The following is a 24,108-nucleotide window of genomic DNA, read 5'->3' as shown; positions in this document are numbered from 1 at the left end:
GTTTGTAACAATGGAACTTGCAACCTTAATTGGTTAATGATGGTTTTCAGAAACGCACCCTGGGTTTTCAGTTTCAGCCCAGAATTTTCACTTTTAGTACATCTCTACAAAAAAAAAAAAAAAATGTTTTTTAAAAACTGTCACTGTCACTATGGAATACAGTTTTGTTACATAGGCATAGGAACAGTTTCAAGGTAACCGTGGTTTGGAAAAGTCAAAGATTTAAAACCAAAAGAAATTCTGTTATACCGTTCATACGGTATATGTACGATTTTTTTAACATGTTTATTTTGTTTGTTTTTTTAGGACAACAGTATCTCCAGCAGAAAAATATATCCAAAGATGCCCTTTTCAAGAAATCTATGTTTTTGAAACTAATGAAAAGAGCAGAAGTCAATTATTTATTTTAAATATTTAGCCTGACATGTTTACACTTGCAAAATATTTTAAATGTTTCTTAGAAATACGATTTATTGTATTCAAAGGGGGAAAAGTTTTAGTTTTTTACCCAAACATGTAAAAAGAACATATTTTAGAGCAATAATCACAATACCGTGATACCGAAACTGTGTGAAACTGTGATATTTTTCATTTATTCATTAATTTTTTTCTGGTTTAGTCTCTTTATTAATCTGGGTCCGCCACAGCGGAATGAACCGCCATCTTATCCAGCACATGTTTTAGGCAGCGAATGCCCATTCAGCTGCAACCTATCTCTGGGAAACATTCATACACACTCATACACTACGGACAATTTAGCCAACCCAATTCACCTGTACCGCATGTCTTTGAACTGTGGGGAAAACCAGAGCATCTGGAGGAAACCCACGCATGGAGAACATGCAAACTCCACACAGAAACGCCAACTGACCCAGCCGAGGCTCGAACCAGTGACCTTCTTGCTGTGAGGTGACAGCACTACCTACAGCGCCACTTTGCCGCCTCTGATATTTTTATCCAAGGTTATCATACCATCAGAAACTTATAACGGCCAACGTCTAGTTGTTAAAATGCTTTATTTGACTGTCCTCTTGAGTACTCACCCTCTGCTGCCAGTGCTGGACACCCGTCTCTGCAATGTGTTCTTGTGTTTGTCCTGACCCTTCATAATGGCATCATGTTTATGTTTCAACTCCATCATTTTGGCCCGGACCTCCTCATCAGTGCACACATCTGCAAAATAACAGAAAAGCGTTGTGAAGCCTTCAGTCCAGAAATTTCTGATTACAAATACTGTAAAAGATGCGTTTTACCCAGAGGTGTCTCATCCAACTCAGACTTGGCATTTAAACTTGCACCATGAGCCACCAGCAGCTCCACCATCTGGATCTACAGGAGCAGATAGACAACCACTATTACTATATATAACTGTATACTATTTATTGCACACTAAATAGAAGGCCAGGTCAGAAAATATAAAACAAACAATTGAAAATGTCAGCCATGAACCTAGTGTCCTTTATCCACATGCTCTGGCAAGATATACTCAGTAATCACTTTGAATTAGTTGTACAGTTAAAAAAATAATAGTTATCCGAATAATGACATAAAAATAAACTAATTACTGTGCATTTACATAATGGGATTATAAATATATTAACTACAAAGTAAATATACCTGTTTTCTGTAAAGTATTAAATAAAAAATTGTATTTACAAAGATGGAATGTTAAGGCTACTTTGGTAACTAAATGTGTCAGTGTTCACCTGTCCCCAGCAGGCGGCAGCATGGAGTGGTGTCCAGCCATCAGCATCTCTCTCATCAGGAGACAACCTGTGCTCAAGCAACAGCTCCCCGACTGACATGTATCCATTAGCAGCTGCTACATGCAACTACAGAAACAAACCACACGTTTTTTTTAGACTTTGCAATATTATAAATCAGTGGTTCTCAAACTTTTTATTGAGTACTGGACCCCCCCCCCCCCCCTCCACCCCCCAAACATGACTCTCAAGCCCAGTGATATCCTTAGTAGGGCATGGGGGCCAAAGTGGCCCATTGTAATCTTTGATCTGTCTGAGAGGAAAGTGAGAATGGTAGAAAGGGTTGGTGCGAATTTGATGTAACCTTTTTTTGTTTTAAAGTTTCGATACATTGTGTAGCGCTAATCTTAATCATAATACAAACATCTATGCATGAATGGTTAATTTTTAATACATTTTTCAACCAGCTCACAATTGTCTGATTTAAAGCAGATTTTTTACCTCAATTTATACACACTTAAAGTCAAAAGTTGGAGGTCAAACTTTTTTTAAAAAAAAAAGTTAAATTGTTAAATATTTATTTAAAAAAAATTATAACTGCTTTCTTATTGTATGTAATTTCAAATGAAATTATTACTTCAGTCATTAATGCTTTTTATTACTATTACCATAATAATAATAATAATAATAATAATAAGAAGAAGAAGAAGAAGAAGAAGAAGAAGAAAAAGAAGAAGAAGAAGAAGAAGTAGAAGAAGAAGAAGAAGAAGAAGAAGAAGAAGAAATAATATTAGGGCGACGCAGTGGCGCACTAGAGAGTGCGATCGCCTCACAGCAAGAAGGTTGCTGGTTCGAGCCTCGGGTGGGTCAGTTGGCATTTCTGTGTGGAGTTTGCATGTTCTCCCTGTGTTTGCATGGGTTTCCCCCGGTTGCTCCGGTTTCCGCCACAAGTCTAAAGACATGCAGTACAGGTGAATATATTACATGTTTTGTATTAAATTAAGACCCAGATTATGACTACCTCAGTTAATCACTTTGATTCATTCAAAATATGCACTGACCTCTGTCTGTCATCTTAAAAACATTTAAGCGCATGCCTATATGGTTTGTATGTCCTTTTAAAATACAAAACAGTATTATATTGTTCCATAAAGCACTCATATATGTGTACTCATACATTTTCACTGGAGGAAATTGCTTTAATGTGATGAGGAACAGACACTGCAAAAACTATATTAGCATTAAAATTAACATTAGAAAGGAAACCAACAGCTCAACCATAACATTTTGTAAACTGTTTGTATAACAAAAAACTGCACAGATGCTGAACAATCTTACAAATCTATAAAAACACACCTTGCTTTCAGTTTCTGTTCTGTGCCACTGCTGTGCACTGAAACATGGGGAGAAGCTAAAGCAAAAATTGAAACGGGCAGAGGCGTTCCAGAATTTGTATACAGTTTATGGAACTTAAAAAAGGTGTCTGACATGGGGCTGCATAATATTGGAAAAATCTGACATTGCGATATTTTGTTTTGCTGCGATATACACTTCAATACAAATATAATTTCAACATATGATTTGAAAAGCTCATTGATTTAGATTGACTAGGATGATCAAGTCTTTTTTCTGCAGCGCTACTGCATAAAATATAATAGAATACAAGGAAATATAAATATGACAGACCCTAAATAAATAAAAAAAACTGTGGTTTATGGGAGTTTCTGGGAGTCTAACACTGATAAAATAGATTACAGAAATTGAACAATGATCAAAGCTAAAATAACAATATTGAAATGATATGTTTGTCTTTACATATTTAATAAATAATAAAATTTTGTGATGTGACCACTGCGGATAGACACATTGTGATATCGATGCTTAAATAGTATATTGTTCAGCCCTAGTCTGAAATAAAAAGCCAACATAAAATAATCTATTAATGTCACTGTTTAAATAAATTTTGTACTGATTCTATGGACACCCTGAAATTACACCACCGTTCATGTTCCCCCAGCGAAAATACACTAATAAATGATCATCCTGTCTGCCTGCACTTTATCTTACCATAGTTGCTCCCTGCTCATCCTTCACATTCAGATCAGCTCCATTTGTTACCATCTCTCGAAGGTCAGTGAGCATCACCCTCTCCTTGGCTCCACGGCATTCGTCAATTTTCTCCTGAGTAATCCCTAAATACAAACATGCAGACAATAGACTTATGTGAACTGTTAAGGAAATCGCAATTTAAGTATAGTGACTACTGACTAAAACCAATCTATGAAATTAATGTATAAATGCTAATAGAGCAATTGACAATATGCCATTATCATTTAGTTTAGCCTATCCTCTTATAGTGACAAGTAGCCTGCATTATACCGATTTCCCCTTGAAACACAACTAAGATGTAAACTTTTTAAACAAGTATCCATAATAAAAGATAGTTTAGCTGTCAAACTGTATTACTGATTCTGACTTGCCCTTTCTCTCTGCTTTAAAACACAGCTTTTTGCAAAATTCAAATGGGTCCAATATGTTTGTGGTCCATGCCGACTCTTAATCGACTCTGTGTTGCTGTTTCTCTGGGAAGAAACACAACACACCTGCATGCTGTGGTGGTTCAAGTGAAACTAACACAAAACCAGACATGATTCCCTCCATTTAAAAAAAAAATCTGATTTACACTGTTTGTATCCCACAAATAAAAATGTAAATTATGTGTAACCCATTTTGCCTTTGAATCTCCTCATTTAATGTATACTGACTGTCTATGTACAATGTATTTTCCACATGGGGGCTTGCCATAGAGCTGTGTTGTGCACAGGACATTTGAAAACAAATAACAAGTTCAGATCAACATAGCTTGGCTACCATTTACTATTTTCTTATATTTTCAATTGTTTAGGCTAACCCTCTTTGATGTGAACAAATGATTGATTTCAGCAAAAAGCATTAGCATCTTGAAGTGGGCATGATGTATCAAATACTAGAGTTTTACAATAAAGTTCTAAATGTTTATGTATTCTATGTGGATTTTGTCATTGTTTTGGAGCACACTAGAATATAGGTTGTCTTAAGACTAATATATTGATAACTAACATATTTTATGAATGTGTACTAGCATAAAAAGGGTTAAAAATCCTGCTCATATAAAATTCTACTGTATCTACATGCTCTTAATAAACAAATCTAACCTAAAAAGGGTCCTAAGTTTTTTTCTTCTTTTAAGTTACAGTTTTTTTTTTCTTTTTTAAATATTTCCCAATTTATAATTAGCAGAGCAAGGACATTTTCACTGTATGTCTGATAATATTTTTTCTTCTGGAGAAAGTCTTACTTGTTTTGTTTCGGCTAGAATAAAAGCAGTTTTTAATTTTTTAAACACCTTTTTAAGGACAAAATTATTAGCCCCTTTACGCTATATATTTTTCGATAATCTACAAAACAAACCACTGTTATATAATAAATTGCCTGATTACCGTAACCTGCTTAGTTAACCTAATTAACCTAGTTAAGCCTTTAAATGTTACTTTAAGCTGTATAGAAGTGTCTTGAAAAACATCTAGTAAAATATTATTTACTGTCATCATGGCAAAAATAAAATAAATCAGTTATTAGAAATATTATGCATTATGATTGGTTCAAATAGCATATTGCGGGAGATGTATCAGTTGGGTTTGGAGCGAGGAAAAAAACTGTAGGGTAAAGTTAGTAATTTTGCATGTTTAAACTGCGATTTTAATACGATTTCAATTAATCGCACAGCCCTAATTAGCATCACACAAAGGAATTGCTGAACAAATCATTTAAGAATGGTTGGGATAATTAGGCTAGAAAAAATGCATATTATAGGACACGAAAGTGTTTTTGACCTTGCATGCATATTAGTCTGTTGTTGGAGACCAAAAATCCAAAATATGACCTTTTATAATGCATATTAAGAGTTCTTTAAAACTGGCCATACATTTTTTTTTAATGAAACTAGAAATATGTATATTTCAGTCATCCTTACCTTGCTCTGCCATGATCATCTCGATGAGCTCTAACGTAGCCTCATCCTCACACAGATCATATGGCATGTTTCCATCTGCATTCACCGCCAACAGATCTGCACCCCTGAACACATTTAAACCAAACCAGTCGATAATCACACACTATTATTAAAACACACAATTTATGCCGTTCTAAATAATTCAAGTAGTTTATGCAACCCTCAAAACTTATGTTTCACACAAGTGAGCATACACTTCCCCACCATATGCACCAGACAATTTCCTATAAACATTTCATGTTCCAGGGAAAAAACTGCAATCCTGATTGTACTTCCCACAGGTGAGTGGGCTTGACAAACCACCTTTATTGTAGCTAAAATTAGCTGACATTTCATTTAGTGGTCGGTGGGAGAAATGCAAATATCTGCAATATCATTGGTTGGCGCTCAACTTTTATTGTCAGAAAAACACGTTCAAGTGAACACGGATAACATGGTTACTTATGAGCACTAACTAGCAATAAGTTAGTTCTATCATAAAAATTGTATAAATACTTGTAAATCAATTGTTTATTAACGATTAGTTATGATTTAGGCTCATAATATGCTGTCATTCTGCTAAGAGCACATTTCTGATTAATTCATAATACATGTTTTATTTCAAATTATTCATAAATATTTCAACTAAACAAAAGTTTACTAGCTAATGGTATTTCTATGGCCAAGCTGTGTTTAGAGGGTTGCTATGACAAACTAGATGGGCATAATAAATGAATAATACATTTATACTTACGCTTCTATCAGCATCTGGACAAGGTCAGTATGTCCACAGGTGGCCGCTGCATGTAAAGGGGTCCACAGCTCACTGTCACACGCATTCACATTTGCACCTGCATCCAGAAGACAGCGTGCTACCTCCAAAAAATCATCTATGCAGCTCTGTAAAAACACAAAAGTTTAATGAATTGCTGAATAAAAACTGAATTACTGATTCAGCAGAAATGAATGAGCAAAGATAGTGGACTAACCAAGTAGTTAAACAACAATCAACAATTAGACTAGTGTGGTTGACCAATAGATAAGCCAATTTAGCATTTTTATTCAACATTTTTAGGTTACAAATAGACAGTAGCAAAATTTAGCAGTAGATTTATAACTTGCTGTATACACACATAATTCAGTGATTTACAAGGGTGATAAGCATATTCTATGCTCAAATTTATCCTGAACTTATCAACTTCTTTAACTTAGTTGTCAAATGTACAAAGAAAAAAATCCCCGTGATTTTAGTGAGCAAATTAATTGTATTATGGATATATTATAAAATTTTAATTTTGATGCCGGGAAAACACTCCAAAAATGTTGGGACAGAGGCATGTAATGCCGTCTCTTCATTTTAACACAATGTTTAATCATCTGGAAATTGATAATACAAAATGCTAATGTTTTAATAGCAAAATATTTTGCCCAATCTGCCTTGATACAAAACTAAACAGTCAGTTCTCCTTTACACGATGAGCCATACATTCTCAATGGGAGATAGATCTGGACTGCAGAAAGGCCAGTCAAGCATATCCATTGTGTGCCTACTAAACTAGTTGGCTGTAGCACATGCTAAATGAGACTTGATCTAATAACCATTTGCATGAATAAATGTAATTTTCCAATTTGTTTGACAATTCCTACATTACTTTTGGCACAAAATAATGAGCCATGATCATGCTTTACTTGCAAAGACTGAGATGCTCATTTATTTCCAACCATGCACCCAGCATATATCTCAAATGGGCTATATGCACAGCTAGTGTTTTTCAGCCAATCATGAACTTCCAGTGAAAGGTTTATGTGACTATTTTCAATTTCTTAAGGTTCCTTTTAGAGCATTGGTGTTGTAATGTATTTCAAATATTATCAATTAAATAGACCTAAGCATCTATTTGGAAAAATGAATTTAATGCAGTGCTTCTTGTTTTGTCTGATACCCACTTTATATCGTATATCAGCCAGGCAGTGAAGATCGCTGTTTTTTAAGGAAATCAGATTTTGAACGCAGCGATTTTTGGGGCTGGCTAAATAAAAAAAGTCTGTGTGCATATAACCCTACTTATTGTGGACTGCTTTGTTTAATTTGGATATTAATGGGACCCCCTCGGAAATGAGATGATTCATCTCAAGGGGCTATCCCATTCAATAAATTCAATTTACAATATTCTATTACCTTTTTACGTTTAACTTGCCTCTGTCCCAATTTGTTTGAGTTGCATTGCAGCCATCAAAGTTTAAATTATTTAATGTTTCCAGAATACAATTAATTTGCTAACCGAAAATCTTTTGTTTTACTTTTGTCAATTAAAAAATATAAAGAAAAATCTTTTCTGCATATTTTTAATTGTATTAAAAAAAAAAACATTTCTGGAATTTTTGTTGTAAATCAGGACTGTTTTATGTTATACCTAGAGCCTATTGACGTGGACATGGCAACATTGCAAAAATACAATGTTAGAGTTAGAAAAAATGTAAAATCTCATACAAAGCGCAGATGTGCAAGATATTCCATACACAACAGTGAATATAATGGGAATTTTAGTAAAAATGCTTTTTTCTGAGAATACATGTTGGCATGATCCTAACATGTTGACAATGACAAAAACAATAGTCACACTTTACAATAAGGTTAATTAGTGTAACGTAATGTTTTTAGAATTAACAATGATTGTACTGCATTTATTAACCACAGTTCATTCTAGTTTAGTTTACTAATGCATTATTTGAAATTGATAGTTGTGCTTGTTAACAGTAATTAATGTACAATGAGTTAAAGTGAACAAAAAAAAACACTTTATTGTCACTTATTAATGTTAACAAAGATGAATAAATAATGTAATAAATGTTTGTTCATTGTGGTAAAAGCATTCACTGATATTAACTAATAAAACCTTATTGTAATGCGTTACCAAAACAATTAATTATATAAAGGCAGTGCATAATATTGTTGTGGGCAGCCAGCCAGTGAAGACCAACATGTAAATTTGTCACAAATCTACATCAATTAGTAATGGAAATTAAACATAACTTGCTAACAAATTGATTCTCTCTTTAAGAAGACAAAAGATTTGTCATTGTGAAGAGTTGGGCAGGGCTGAGAGTATATGTTAGCACTTAATATTGCTCTTATATTTATTTCATGCAGCAGCCATTCCTAACAGCTTAATTTAATAAATGTTTTGCTGTATTCCTAATGTCTTAATTCTTAATGTCTTAATTAATGTGCTTAATTCTATAATGTCTACATAAATTGTTTGACAATTTGATAAATTCGGTTCAAGGTTAGGTGATAATTCAATGATCATATACAGTTAAAGTCAGAATTATTAGCCCCCCTTTGATTTTTGTCTTTTTAAAATATTTCCTGAATTATGTTTAACAGAGCAAGGAAATGTTCACAGTATGTCTGATAATGTTTTTTTCTTCTGGAGAAAGTCTTATTTGTGTTATTTTGGCTAGGATAAAAGCAGTTTTAAATTTTTTAAAACCCATTTTAAGGACAAAACTATTAGCCCCTTTAAGCTAACTTTTTTTCAATAGTCTACAGAACAAACCATCATTAAACAATAACTTTCCTAATTACCCTAACCTGCCTAGTTAACCTAATTAAGCCTTTAAATGTCACTTTAAGCTGCGTAGAAGTGTCTTGAATAAGATCAAGTAAAATATTATTTACTGTTATCACGGCAAAGATAAAATAAATCAGTTATTAGAGATAAGTTATTAAAACTATTATGCTTAGAAATGTGTTGAAAATATCTTCTCTCCCTTAAACAGAAATTGGGTAAAAAAAATTAAACAAGGAGGCGAATGATTCAGAGGGACTAATAATTCTTACTTCAATTGTATATATGCAAATTGCATGTCTATGTGTGAAAGAAAGAGTGTCCTTTATGTCAATGAATGTGTACCTGATGTAGAGCAGTGAGCCCATCCTCGTTGAAAAGGTCTGGACTGACTCCATTATTCAGCAACTGTCTTACTGCCAAAAGACATAAATACAAAGTTATGACATTAAAGGGATAGCAAAGGCCTCTAGATTATGCTTATTTTACCAAAATAAAATATGATCATGCCTTGATTTTTAATTATTTAATTAGGACAGTAAGGTATGAGTTTGCTTAGACAAAAGTCTTGTCACTTTGTAATAATAATTGAAATGAAATAATTTACAGTATAGAATATAAAGTTATGATGCAGCGGGAAAAAAAATAGATTTTATATGATTCCATTAAAGCTTGGAGGACTGCATCCATACATCTGTGCAATCACTCAAATAACTTATTAATAAGTCATATGGAAAGGCAAAGAAAGTGTTTTTGCAAGACTCCCAGAGTTCATCAGGATTCTCTGGATTCATCTTCAATGCCTCCTCCTTCATCTTACCCAAGACATGCTCAAATATGTTCATGTCTTGTGACAGGGCTGGCCAATCATTCAGCACATTGAACTTCTTTGCTTTCAGGGACTTTGATGTGGATGCTGAAGTATGAGAAGGAGTGCTATCCTGCTGAAGAATAAGCCCTCTCCTGTGGTTTGTAATGCAATGGGCAGCACAAATACCTCAGGCTGTTAAGTTGCCATCCACTTTGCAGATCTCTCGTACACCTCCATACTGAATGTAACCCCAAACCATGATTTTTCCTTGACTAAACTTGACTGATTTCTATAAGAACCTTGGGTCCATGCGGGCTCCAATAGGTTTTCTGCATTATTTGTGATGATTGGGATGCAGTTCAACTGATGATTCATCAAAAAAAAATCTACCTTCTGCCACTTTCTTAATCAACTAGAAGGTCAAGTTTTTATTTGTTGCTCTCACAACTGGGATCGACAACAAGACTTTTGTCAGATAGTGTTCATGATATAACTCATAATGTAATGTAATTCTGAATTAACTGGTAAAAGGCAGAGTACTGAATGTAATAACCAATTTATTTATTCTTCTTTCATTTCTTACATTATTATTGTGCAGTAGTGATAGTACTCTATTCTTACCCTCCTCGATATCATTCCTGGCAGCAGCCTCCAACAGCATCACATTGGAGTTAAAGGTCACCCTTCTGCTTTTCTTCACCCCATCTCCCTTGTGGTCGGCCTTGTGACCACGGGCACTGTCCTTCTCCATCTGAGCCCAGCCTTTGAGCTGCTGTGCCCGTCTCTTCTGCGCCTGCTTCAGGCGCTCTGTGGCTGAAAGACGCCCAATAGATGCCATTTCTGCTAGCAGCTCTCCATGCTCTGCCATATCTTTCAAGTCAAGATTTTTAAAGTGTTCCCAATCCAGTCGTACACCACAAGGACTGTGGCTTCTGGTCGGATTGTCTTTGGTCTCCTATCATACGCATTCGATGACTCCTTCACATCTGCAGTTCCAATGTTCAAGTGTCTGATGAGAATTGCAAACAAACACAAGATCCAGCAGGATAATGCAGAGATGCAGATGAAAGCCAATGATGAACCATATTCTTAAGAATTTTTTTTATAGGAGTGAAAATCCTACAAAAGAAAGAGAAGAACATTTAAGTGTCCATTTTTGTAAATTGGTTTTAATGTCAGATTAATGTAGATTAATGTAATCTTATCCGCTCACTATGGACAATCTTATAACTCAATTACACCTTTCATAAAGTGTTAGTTCACTCCAAAATATATACTTGCACTGAGAAGAAAAAACTTGAATAAAGTCTTATGTGCGCAAAAAAAGCGTTTTCTTGATGATATTGCGATTGAACTGCTGAAGCCATATGGTCTGTTTTGAGGTTGTTGGGTTTTTTTTTTGGTATTCTTCTGAACTTTGAGTTGAGGCCATTTCTGTCAAATATGACGGAGCTCTCCAATCCCAATTCTATTCTTTTTTTTATGTCTCTATTTCCACTTGAAGAAGCAGCTGCTCTTTATAGCAGCTATTTCAGCACTATTTCACCTTGTGTTTTCCAGCATTTTAAAAGCTTTATTTACAATTTAACATGCTTATTAACTGACATTGCAGCAGAAAATGTGATTTAAAAGAAGATTTTTTTTTTCTTCTAAACATTACATTTGTAACATAACACATTTTCTTTTACTTTAGTAACTGTAATCGGATAACACATCTAAAATGTAATTCTTTACATTACTGCATTACTCAAAAATGTAATTAGATTACAGTAACGTGTAATGTGGAATGCATTACACCTAACTCTGGTCATCGTTATCTTTTATTCAAATAAGATCGACGATCATGGTTGCTCTAGTTATTCCAGTCGCATTCTTTTTTGGCTATTTATCTTCAGGAAATCACTTAAGGCATATGTCATGTTTTCATAATGATATAATGTTGCAATAAGATCGTAACTGTACTGTAAATTTATACCGTTTCCTTATTCATCTAAACACATGAAAACATTACCGTTGGACCAGTTGCTGTGAAAAGCTAATTCCCAGCCACTAGACCTTTCTAACACGAGTGTCATGAGTGACAGATGTGAACGTATGTTGTGGGACTACTATACAGGAATTATTATTAGGGATTAAAGATGGCGAAATTTGGTGTTTTGTTTTTTTTTTGTAATTTTTTTTTAAATCATGATGGTAAAACACGAACGCAGTTATGATTATACTAAAACATTTGCTTGTTTTTTTGTAACAATTGATAATAATGACAAAAAATATTAATTTGTGCATCTCCTGACTTACTGTGTGCAGCCATCCTGCCGTTGTATTTTGGGAAACTTTCGTATCTTTTTGTTTCGAGTGTGGTCCTGAAAAATCTTAGTTTTGAGGGCTATCTAGCCCTTTCCCTTAGGCGTATGCCTTCAAGCTAAAGAGAATTGAGACATCCCTACCCCTTCACAAAATAGCGCAAAACGAGGGTTCCGGGTAAGGGCTAAGGGGTAGAATTGGGATTAAGCCTTAATCTAAAAACCCCTCATTTGTATTACAAAGATGAATGCAGGGTTTTGGAATGGAATGCTAGAGACAAATTAATAAAGTTATTGAGTGAACCAACTCTTTAAAACCATCATAATTCCTTCTTCCAGAATTCTATAAAATACAAAATATATATATAGAGCCTAGGGAAAGCAAGATAAAGTTGGCCAACTTCACCATTTGAGTATCTTTTAGCACTTAAAGAAAGAAGATGTTTTGAAATAATCTACTTTTGCAGTTTCAAAAGAAACTGTATTCAGATATCTTAATACTTGAGCTATTCGCATGAGGACTTTCAAAATATTTTGACCACCCAGAAAGGGTCATTCTATGGAACTGCTTTTAAAACAAAGGAAACGACACATTTATGATATTAACTTTGTTTCAGACATTGGCTATTAAAAATAAAATATCAGCTGTATAGAAAAAGACCATAACAACTGAAAGTGAGTACATCATGCTTATGCCTTATTTCCACTGAGTGGTACAGTACGGTACAGTACGGTTTGGTACGGGTCACCTTTATCAAGCTTGTGTCTCCACTGTCAAATGGTACCAATGGTACCTTTTTGGTAGACGTGGTGTTCGACAAAGTTTCAGTAGACATCATTCTCGCTCAAAACGTCAAAGTAAAGCTGTACAGATTGTTCACATCATATGAGAAGCACTTCTCACAAAACAGATGCTTTGTACTCATAAATACTTGTGTATAACTTTCCATTACTAACCTTTCTACGAACATAATTTGATTATAACTGCAAATCAATGATAGTGTGAAATAGCCTACTGTACTGTCAACAATTATATAAAATAAATAAATAGATAGATGCAACATATGTCAACACACAGACCCTTACAGTCTTTAAAATGTTACAGAAAAACTACACACAACATAAATTCAGGCTTTATTTGAGTTCAAAAACAACACAAAACAGTGCAAACTTCAGTGCAAACTTCATGGGCTCTATTTTGACGGTCCATGCGCAGAGCGCAAAACGCAGGGCGCAAACGCTTTCAGGGCGTGTCAGGACGCGTTTTTGCTAATTTAAGGACGGGAAATCAGCCTTGCGCCGTGGCGCATGTTCTAAAAGGGTTGAGTTTATTTTCTTAATGAGTTATAGGTGTGTTTTGAGAATAAACCAATTAGAATCTCATCTCCCATTCCCTTTAAGAGTCAGCTGCGTCGCGCCAAGAGCGCATTCGCTATTTAAAGGACACAAAGTAAGTCTAAGTGGAAAAAATGAGCATTTCACAAGCAAACAGTTAACAGTTAACAGTTTTTTTTAACAGAAAGCTGTTAAACAGAGCATCTACTGCGTGAGAATGAAAGATAATGGATCACTTTCACTTTCGCTCTTGGATAGGGAAACCTTTACGCACAGACATCAATTAGTCTATAAATAAATACTTTTGTTTGTTAAGCGCAAATATTCATTTCAAAACTATTTCTAAATTCAGTTATAATTTCCAGCAAACTAATAAATGAATAATATTAGGAAAATGTGCTCAAAAACCTGAGTTATATCCTAAAACACATGCTGTGCCCCATATGGTCTAAAACCTGACAGGTGGCCAAATCTAAGCTTGTTTTTAATAAACAAATATAAATATGGATATAATAAATAATACTGCTAATAATAATAACATTATACAAAAGCAAATTGTTATGAATGAACTGAAAAAGCCTCCCGAGATGAAGAAGACATATAAGCAATGGTTTTTCATATTTATGTAGGCTAGAAAATAATATGTTTTGTAATATTTTAATCCTTTATATTTATATTTTATATCTATTCTTATTATATACTATATATATCCTTTATATTTACATTTTTTCATATATAAAGATATTTGCCTATTGCTCTCTTGTGCGTATTAAGCAGAGTGTAAGCGAGGTGCAACTCTGTGCCGGAGTTTAGACCGGGTTAGTTTTGGTCTGATGAAAAATCTATTATAGTTTCTATAAAACTTTTTAATCAAATACTACATTTATTTATTTTATTTTGCAACATTGTATTTCTTTATATAAACTCACAACTTCATGAGTCATGACATAAACATGTGTGGACATGGTAATTCGCAAGCACACAATGTCTCACTCTTGATAATGTATTCAAATATTTGTATTGTAGTCTAAATTTAGTACACTAAGTTTATTATAATAAATAAGAAATCAAATGTTTCCAAATATTTCATCATTTGTGTGTTTCTTTAATTGGAAAAAAAATTTAATACAATTGTTTAGCAGGATAAGCTGACACAGAGTGATGCTTTTCATGGTGAATATGCATTAGTTTGTTTTTTTAGAATGCAAAACATGGAAATGAGCTAGAGCAGAGGTGAAATGCAAAGAGGAGGAAAATGTCGTTTGTATGTGCTTGGTTATAATGTGCAAACTCATTTTATCAATTGTCACTCACAGAAATACCTCATAAATAAATATAATAAACATAAAATCAAAAGTTTTTGAAGGGTATTATTATTTACCTGTAGATAAACTAATGGGTGGGGGTTAGTATTCATCATTCGACTAAATATTGTTTTACATTGTGCTATTTTCACACAATCGTTAACCTTTATAATGCTAAATGTGTTTACTTTAGTAGCACATTGTTATCCACATGACAGGATGGAATATGTGCAAATGACATTCAAAATGCAAGTATATTTACCCAAAATAAATATATTTTAACTGTAAACAGAAGGCTAGTATGACTGTAAAAAATATAGATTGACAGTTTAATAGAACTGTTTTATGATTAGGCCTAGTTATTTATACTTTATTATGTACTATATAATACTATATTCTTAAATAAGCATATACTGTATATATAACTAATAAGCCCCATTACAGATGTAAACACTGGGGACATGTGGCTTCTGCCCGTGTCCAATTTCCTTGTTTTGAAAAATTGCAGAAGCCTTTATCATGATATAAGATATTATCAAAATAAATTCACTCCAATGATTACTTTGATAGATATATTAACCAAAAAATACTTTATTTAATGTTTTACTCAATACACGTTCAGAGTAAAAACATATTTAAGCAAATTAAATAGCACAAGGAAAATAAATTACAATAGGTAAGAAGGTCTCATTATGTATAAATGTAGCTTTAGCTATGATAAAGCTATGATAAAGTTCATTTAAAAAAGGCAGCACAGTGGCTGAAGGAAAATGTATGAATGAATAATGTTTAAAAATACAACTGAATTTTATTAGCTATTAACTGCATTTAAACGATTATGACCTTTGATTTTAATTCATTATTAAACATTAAGAAATGAACAACAACTATAATTAATACATGTTTTTGTAGTTGTTGTAACATTGACTTCAGTTAAATGGACTGATGTTAAATGAAACCTTACTGTACATTTATAAACAAAAGGCCTATGTAGTTACAGAATTCAATGTGGTAGACCTGATTAATATGCAAAAGGTTAATTTTTAAAAATAATTCACCTAATAAGTCTTCAAGCATTTGTTGCTGTGATGAACAAATGTTGCACATTAGTGAATTCTGAAATTTCTTAAAAAGGCACTCTAAAAGTTTCAATAATAAATAATTATTCAATGTATTTTGAAGTGCCTTCAATATGAGTATTGTGCATTTTTATTATTACAATACACTGAATTTAAACCATCTATGTACGTCATAATGTCCATATAAGAAATTACTGAAGGGTGAATTCTGAATTAAGGCAGCACAATATTTGGCTTCAGCATCAATATCGCAAAATGCACATCCAAAATAGCCACGTCGCAGGATCCGCAATGTCCAGTTGGGATTGTAATTAACCAAAAACACATTTTAGAACAAATTTCAACCCTAAGAGAGTGAAATTATTTTTTAAGATCTGTTATTAGGCAAGTTTTTTAGAGAATTTAAACCATTTAGGCTCTACAAATTATAACATTTGTAAACAAATAACAAAGATTATAATAAAGACTGTACAGTCAACATTTGAGGTGAATCAAAAGAGTTTTTCAAAATTTTCTTTAGGCAAGAATGGATGTTGTTGAATAGTTTTTGACCTAAAATCTAAATTTTGATTAATTGAACATTTTAACTCGACTACGATTAATGAATGATTTTTTTGTTTGTTAATTTTATTTTTTACTAATCATAGTTCACTGATACATACACTATCTACATACACATTATTACTTATTGAACATCAATGCTGAACAACTGAAATTAAAACACACGTTGCCTAAAATGTACACTTTATTCTTATAAAAAATGATAATAAATACCTTTTAAAACATTAAAAGTTATTAGTTTTCAATATTTTTCATATTAAAAGATGAAAACAGGGCAGCATGGTGTGTTGGCCTAGGTTTCCTCCAGGTGCTCCGGTTTCTTCCACGTCTAAAGACTAGGCTAACTATAGGTGAATTGGGTAAGCTAAATTGTCCCTAGTGTAAGAGTGTGGGTGTGTAAAAGTGTATGGGTGTTTCCTAGTGAGCTGGAAGGGCACAGGCTGCGTAAAACATATGCTGGATAAGTTGGAGGTTTATTTCGCTGTGTAGATATTGCATTTATTGAATCTTCTGTAAACAAATATTTTCATTTCATTTCATTTTCTTGTCGGCTTAGTCCCTTTATTAATCTGGGGTCGCCACAGCGGAATGAACTGCCAACTTATCCAGCAAGTTTTTTACGCAGCGGATGCCCTTCCAGTCGCAACCCATCTCTGGGAAACATCCACACACACATGCACACACACTCATTCACTACGGACAATTTAGCCTACCCAATTCACCTGTACCGCATGTCTTTGGACTGTGGGGGAAACCAGAGCACCCGGAGGAAACCCACGCGAACGCAGGGAGAACATGCAAACTCCACACAGAAACGCTAACTAAGCCGAAGCTCTAACCAGCGACCCAGTGACCTTCTTGCTGTGAGGTGACAGACAGCACTACCTACTGCACCACTGCTTCGCCCACAAATATTTTAATGTAAATAATAATTTTATTGTATTAGAAAATATGCCGTCTCAAGGCATCTCTGGTGCAGCTTCCAATCATCCTCAATGTAGTGCAAACCTCTGACATGTAGTTTCATTTTTTGAGAAAACCACACCCGTGAGTTCAACGCAGAAGTATAAATCAGTCTTCATAGAGTGAGGTCACATGACTCCACATGCAGTAAGTAATTGAAAAAAAATATCGATTATAGTCTCTTAATGTCGATTTCGATTACTTTTAATCCACTGCACATGTTGACTTCTGTATGCATGTGTTATTTTACATTTGATTATTTAATTGTTGTACCTAAATACTGTTACTCTCCAGGAAACCATAAAGCACTGTTTATTTAATTTGTATCTTTGTTCTCTTTAATTAATTTGTTTATTATTTTTATGCAGATTTACTCCCTACAAATCACCACAACCAATGTAAAATTATCAATTGTTTCAAATAGAGTTTGAAAATTATATTCATGCTGCAATATAAATTGCAGAAAAACAAAATATCATTTTACAAAATTTATTTACAAAAAAACAGTCAAATAAAAATAGAGAGAGAGAGAGAGAGAGAGAGAGAGAGAGAGAGTGTGTGTGTGTGTGTGTGTGTGTATGTTTATGGCATATGTTTATATACAGTTGAAGTCAGATATATTAGCCCCCCTTTGAATTTTCTTCTCTTTTTTAAATATTTTCCAAATTATGTTTAACAGTGCACAGAAATTTTCACAGCATGTATGATAATATTTTTTCTTTAGGCAAATTTAAGCAATTTTTTTTTCTGATAGTCTACAGAACAAACCATCGTTATACAATAACTTGCCTAATAACCCTAACCTGCCCAGTTAACCTAACTATCCTAATTAAGCCTTTAAATGTCACTTTAAGCGGTGTAGAAGTGCCTTGAAAAAGATCTAGTAAAATATTATTTACTGTCATCATGGCATAGATAAAATAAATCAGTTATTATAAATGAGTTATTAAAACTATTATGTTTAGAAATGTGCTGAAAAAATCTTCACTCCGTTAAACAGAAATTGTGGAAAAAATAAACAGGGGGGCTAATAATTCAGGGGGTTAATAATTCTGACTTCAACTGTATATACTATGTTTATTTTACACATTTATTTATCCACTTTTAAATTATTTAAAATGTAATTACGTTTTCATTTCCATACTAAATCGGCTAAATTTCAGCCACCTGCTTTCCAAGATACCAGCATCTACCTTCAAAAAAACTCTAAATAAAATGTAAATATTTATATATAACATGTTCTTGACCAGTTGATAGGCAAGTTTTGTACAGAAAAGACGTAAGCCCTGCAGGCTTGAACAATTAACAAAGGTCTTAGTTTCAATAAAAAAAAACTGCAGGCAAATGAGTTTTAAGGCCGCATCAAAACTCTGCAGGACTTGCACAGCTCTCCAGAACAGAGCTAGCCCTGAGTTAGATGATACTCTAATCCTTTTCAGATAATTAACAATCTGATAACACTATCCACAATGGATGTGATACAACGCAGAGCAACACATCACAACAACCCTAGTCTGGATGGTAAACTAATGCCTCATTCTGTTTCTTTAAGCACAGTAGGAGAGTTTTTTTTTTCTTTCTTATATTAAACAATGCATGCTCAGTCTAATCACTTATTATCCTTCAATTCTGCTGTACAGTATGTTTTGTGAATTAGCCACATGCACAAACTAGGACATCAATGATGTTCGTGCATAATTGACCATCAATAAAGTGTATTGAATTAAATACATTTACAAATACACAATATGTATACTGATTACCTACAATAAATTGATCATTTATCAATAGCTGCCATCACTCCTCACCACCAATGCAACTGAAAATCAATACTGCAGCAATATAATTTGCTACTAAAAAAAACTCCTTTTACTTATTTAAAAATGTAAATATTTATGTATAAGTAGACAATAGCAGGGCTGAAATTATATATTGTTTGGGCATTGATATTACAATGAGTGTATCTGCAAGTCAAATCGCAGGATTAAATTTTAGTTAAGATTAAAATATATATATATATATATATATATATATATAATATATATATATATATATATATATATATATATATATATATATATATATAATATATATATATATATATATATATATATATATATATATATATATATATATATATATAACTAAATAATATTCTTTTTTATTATTATTTATACAATGACCATGTTATTTTACAATCAATTGTTCAATTTCTGTACTTGAATACTGTTTGACTTCCTAGAAAACCATAAAGCACTGTCTGTTAGTTTATTCATTTATCTTATGCAGATACACTGCGTGGAAAAAGACTTAATCATCCCAGTCAATCTTAATTAATAAAAAGATTCCAATTGAAATAATTTGGTATAATTTTATTCATATCTCAATATATATTGCAGCAAAACAAAATAACACAATGTCTGATTTGTCCGATATTGTGCAGAACAATACATTTCAGATCAATAGAACAGACCGCGTAGGAAATTATTGTCCTTTGACTTACTATCATAGCAGAAAATAACAGGTCTAATAGGCTTTACTTACTAAGACCTCAGATTGCAGAAATCTAGCATCACACAAAATGCATAAAATCAAGATAACGGCTTAAGCTGGGATTTTCAAGATATCCGGCTAAATTTAGCCCTGACTCAATGAAGTTAGTTGCAATAAAAAGCAGACTGAATTAAGTTACTGTGTAGATTTATTCTTTCTAGTTACTATGGAGATTTATTTTGTTACAGAGCAGGCTAATAACCAGGATTAATCATATTTATCTGTTAGTCTCGCTGTCAAAAGTACTATAAATTTAGTTTTACAGTGACTCTTCTTTTCATTTATAATCCACCAGTACAATTAAAACCTAAATTTAAATGTTCACATATATTAGTAAAATAACAGTAATTTTCTGCATGTACATTTGGCCATTTCATAAGGGAGGGATAGACAAGATACAAAAAAATAAGCTTAAAAAAACAAATGCATAAACTTATTAGTTAATTAATTTATTAAATAATCATATTTAAATCAAAACTGTTAGAAAGAAAATTCTAAATAAAATAGAATATAGATGATGAATAATCAGATAAAATAAACAGGTGAAACAGACACGCAATTCTATAAAATGAATGATCATAGGTCACATTTAAATGAATAACATTTGTTATTCACTGTAATGCCCGATAATTTAAGTTAACTCAAACTGTTTGTGGAAATCAATTGCGGTAAATAATTTAAGTAATGAAACCAAACAATTTGAGTACTGTAAACTTATGTACGTATATAGATTTATATACACATTAATTTGTGTTTATATCGTCTAACATTTAGAGTATTAGTAACCTAAACATTTTAGGTTTAGTTATCTAGCTTGTATGAGTTAAGTTAATAGAATGAATTGAGAGCAAATAAATATATACTGTAGCTACTCTAATGGTTTGGTATTGCTTCTAGCATTAGAGTTATACTAACATAAAAAAATTGAATTCTACCTATAGAGTTCTACCTGATATAATCAGTTTATGAATTACCATAACTTTTTAGATGTACTAACTAATTTCATTTCGTGATTTTCACTGTTAGATGTTCATTTGTTAATGTTTCACCTACACAAATGTTTCTGTTAATTCAAGAAAGTAATTACAAGATCAGTAAGTTACCAGATCTTGTAACTGAGAAGGGTATTTTTACATTTATTAACTGATTGATAAACATCGGGTTTTATCAATATTTGTAATTATTGATTTTGTTATTGATCCTGTGGTCTGTTTATGAATGCTGGGAATGTGCACTTATCCAGGCTATCTACACTATTCTTCAAAAAGTCGCACATTCTCATCCTGAATTAGTAAACGTGCAACAAACCAAGCCAAGATGTGCTAATTAAACTAAGTCAGTGGTTCTCAAACATTCTTGGTCACACTCTCCTTTAAAACAAACAAAACAATCTGGCACCCCAAATTGCATCACTTAAAACATTTTTTAAGAAAGAATCATATAAAAGAAAGCATAATATTTTATCTTTCAAATTTACATAATAAAAAATATCCCCCAACCATTTAGAGTGGATTTTAGTATAAAGTTGGTGCCAGAATTTAGAGATTGTAACCAATAGCAATGTTTTTAGTAATAAAAATAACGACTAATAGGTTTAATCAAGAGTATCATCGATGAATGGCCAAAACAATATATGCACTATGCAGAGTAGGGCTACATGATATTCTAAAAAATCTAACATTGCCATATTTTGTTATTCTGCAATATATATATTGCGATAGCTAGAATTTCACCAGATTAATTGAATATCTCTATTTGTATAAATGTATTATTTTAGATTGATTGGGATGATTCTGTAGAGAAGTGCATCAGCATAAAATATTATAAACAATCTATAAACATAGATAAATGGAGTAAATAAAGATATTTGGTTGAAATAATAAGTGTCTTATTTGATTTTTTTTTAATCTAACAGTATTCAGACAGGTACAGTAATTTAAGTAGAAGAAAAATTATTTTAAAAAAATATAATTTATTTATAAAAATATTTAAATAAATTAATCATTATTAAAGTTACTAAATTTACATTTTCTTATGCCTGAATTCTTTTTAAAAATCATTATACAGTTGCAGAACTCAAAAATCCATTAAAATGTCAATTTTGGATAACATTGCATATCCTGCGATATATACCATTGCGATATTGATGCTAAAACTTTTTTTTTCTATATATTATATATAGTAAAAAATTATATATATATATATATATATATATATATATATATATATATATATATATATATATATATATATATATATATATATTGATTAAAATATAAAAAAAATGATCATTTTTATTATTATTATTTTCATTATTTCATTATTACGCTGATTATATGATGATGTGTCATATACACAGCTGCATCTACACCCAATCTGGCCCTTTCTCAACTACAGATTGCTTTTAAATGTACTTTAACGTTAAAGTAAAACTTGTTTTAAATGCCGATAAAACAAATCTTCTGTTATTTGCAGATTCAAAACAAACTAAGCAAAGGCTAGGTTCTATTACTATTAGTAATAGATAGTATAGAGATTGAAGAGATTGAATTGTTGTCCCAGTTCAAATATCTTGGAATTTTAATTGATGATACACTTTCTTTTAGTTCTCACATTCAGCAATTAGTGAAAAAATAAAATTTTATTTTTAAGAATGATTTTTTAAGCATTCTTTTGATGCTAAAAAGAAGCCTGTTGATGCAACATTTATGTTGATATTGGACGGTGATGTTATCTGCATGCATTGGATACTGTTAACCATGGTGCACTAAGATTTATGACTTATTTTAAATCTCTTACTCATCATTTTGTGTTGCATGTGTGTAGGCTACATTGGTCTGCTTTATCCATTCATAGGCTCAAGCATTGGCATTTCTTTGTTTACAAATCTATATTGGGTTTAATTCCATCATATATTCAGAATTACATTCGCAAAAAAACTGTCCTTTGTTTTGGCCTTCGGATATTTATTTACTGTTAATTCCTAAAGTGTGGACTGAGATGGCTAAAAAAGGCTTTTAAATACGCAGCAAATTTGCATGGAATGATCTACAAAAAGTTGCAGTTTAAAGAATCAATTTCACAAATTGCTTTTAAAAAAAAAACTGTCAATTGTTTTTTTGTTTATTCAGTGTATATGCAGGAATCCTAAAGGTAATTTCAATACCTTTTTAAGACTTTTTAAAGACCTTCTCAGATTATATTTAGACCTCATCGCCACTTCAAGTTCTAAACAGTATCAAACCTTTAACTTAATAAACAGTTGTTAATAAACAGTTGTAGTTAAATAAATCAATGGAGCACAAACATGCAACATAACTCAAATAGGCTCTAAAAAACAAAGCTTGAAAGAATAAATAACGCAGTTGTTTTCAGTGACAGGCTTCAGCCACTGTTTAAACCCGTCTTTCTCTAACTAGGAGTATGCAAAGTTACATTTCCCAATTTTGTCGTCTATTTCGTTCTCTGGTTTCGCTTCATGTGGAGAGAGTCATATCACCTTCCCTTGTTTAGAGCAAGTTACGTGACATAATTTGGTTGGAGGAGCTTGGCCGGCCGGAACTAATCATGTGGATCAAGCACGGGGTTGTTAATATGAGGAAAACAAATATAGTTATGCATTTTTATAAGCAAACCCGTTGAACAATGCTTGAACAAAATTTAAGACCTCGTAAAAATGTGTTTAAGACTTTTTAATACCTTTTAAGGGCCTTCATTTTCTCATAATTGATTTATCAACTTTTAATACTTTTTAAACCCTTGCAGACACCCTGTTATTGTCTGTTAGACACATTTGATGTCTTGTAAAAGAGATTTTAATCTCAATATGTCTTCCCTGGTAAAATAAAAGGTATAACAATAATAATAATAATATACTGTGCAGTCGGGCATCCA

The 24,108-nt window shown here is 32.4% G+C and overlaps 1 protein-coding gene across 4 annotated transcripts in view; it reads right to left on the bottom strand.

Annotated features, from left to right (window-relative positions):
- ppp1r16a (protein phosphatase 1, regulatory subunit 16A) overlaps nucleotides 1–24,108 on the bottom strand; it is a 47,168-nt gene that overhangs the window by 11,954 nt on the left and 11,106 nt on the right. For 2 of the 4 annotated variants that reach the window (XM_073918296.1, XM_001334437.7), the window contains exons 3-10: nucleotides 10,738–11,235; nucleotides 9,651–9,721; nucleotides 6,488–6,633; nucleotides 5,716–5,819; nucleotides 3,771–3,895; nucleotides 1,707–1,832; nucleotides 1,254–1,329; nucleotides 1,044–1,173 (exon numbers count right to left, since the gene is read on the bottom strand). In XM_073918296.1, coding sequence (XP_073774397.1) covers nucleotides 1,044–1,173; nucleotides 1,254–1,329; nucleotides 1,707–1,832; nucleotides 3,771–3,895; nucleotides 5,716–5,819; nucleotides 6,488–6,633; nucleotides 9,651–9,721; nucleotides 10,738–10,984 — 1,025 coding nt within the window. In that variant the 5' untranslated portion in view covers nucleotides 10,985–11,235. The remainder of the gene's footprint in view (nucleotides 1–1,043; nucleotides 1,174–1,253; nucleotides 1,330–1,706; nucleotides 1,833–3,770; nucleotides 3,896–5,715; nucleotides 5,820–6,487; nucleotides 6,634–9,650; nucleotides 9,722–10,737; nucleotides 11,236–24,108) is intronic. The other 2 variants (XM_073918297.1, XM_068224737.2) reach the window with 1 other exon arrangement.

The sequence above is a fragment of the Danio rerio genome, chromosome 12, assembly GCF_049306965.1.
Source record: "Danio rerio strain Tuebingen ecotype United States chromosome 12, GRCz12tu, whole genome shotgun sequence".
Classification (NCBI taxonomy): domain Eukaryota; kingdom Metazoa; phylum Chordata; class Actinopteri; order Cypriniformes; family Danionidae; genus Danio; species Danio rerio.
This window is presented reverse-complemented; position numbering and strand designations above follow the sequence as displayed.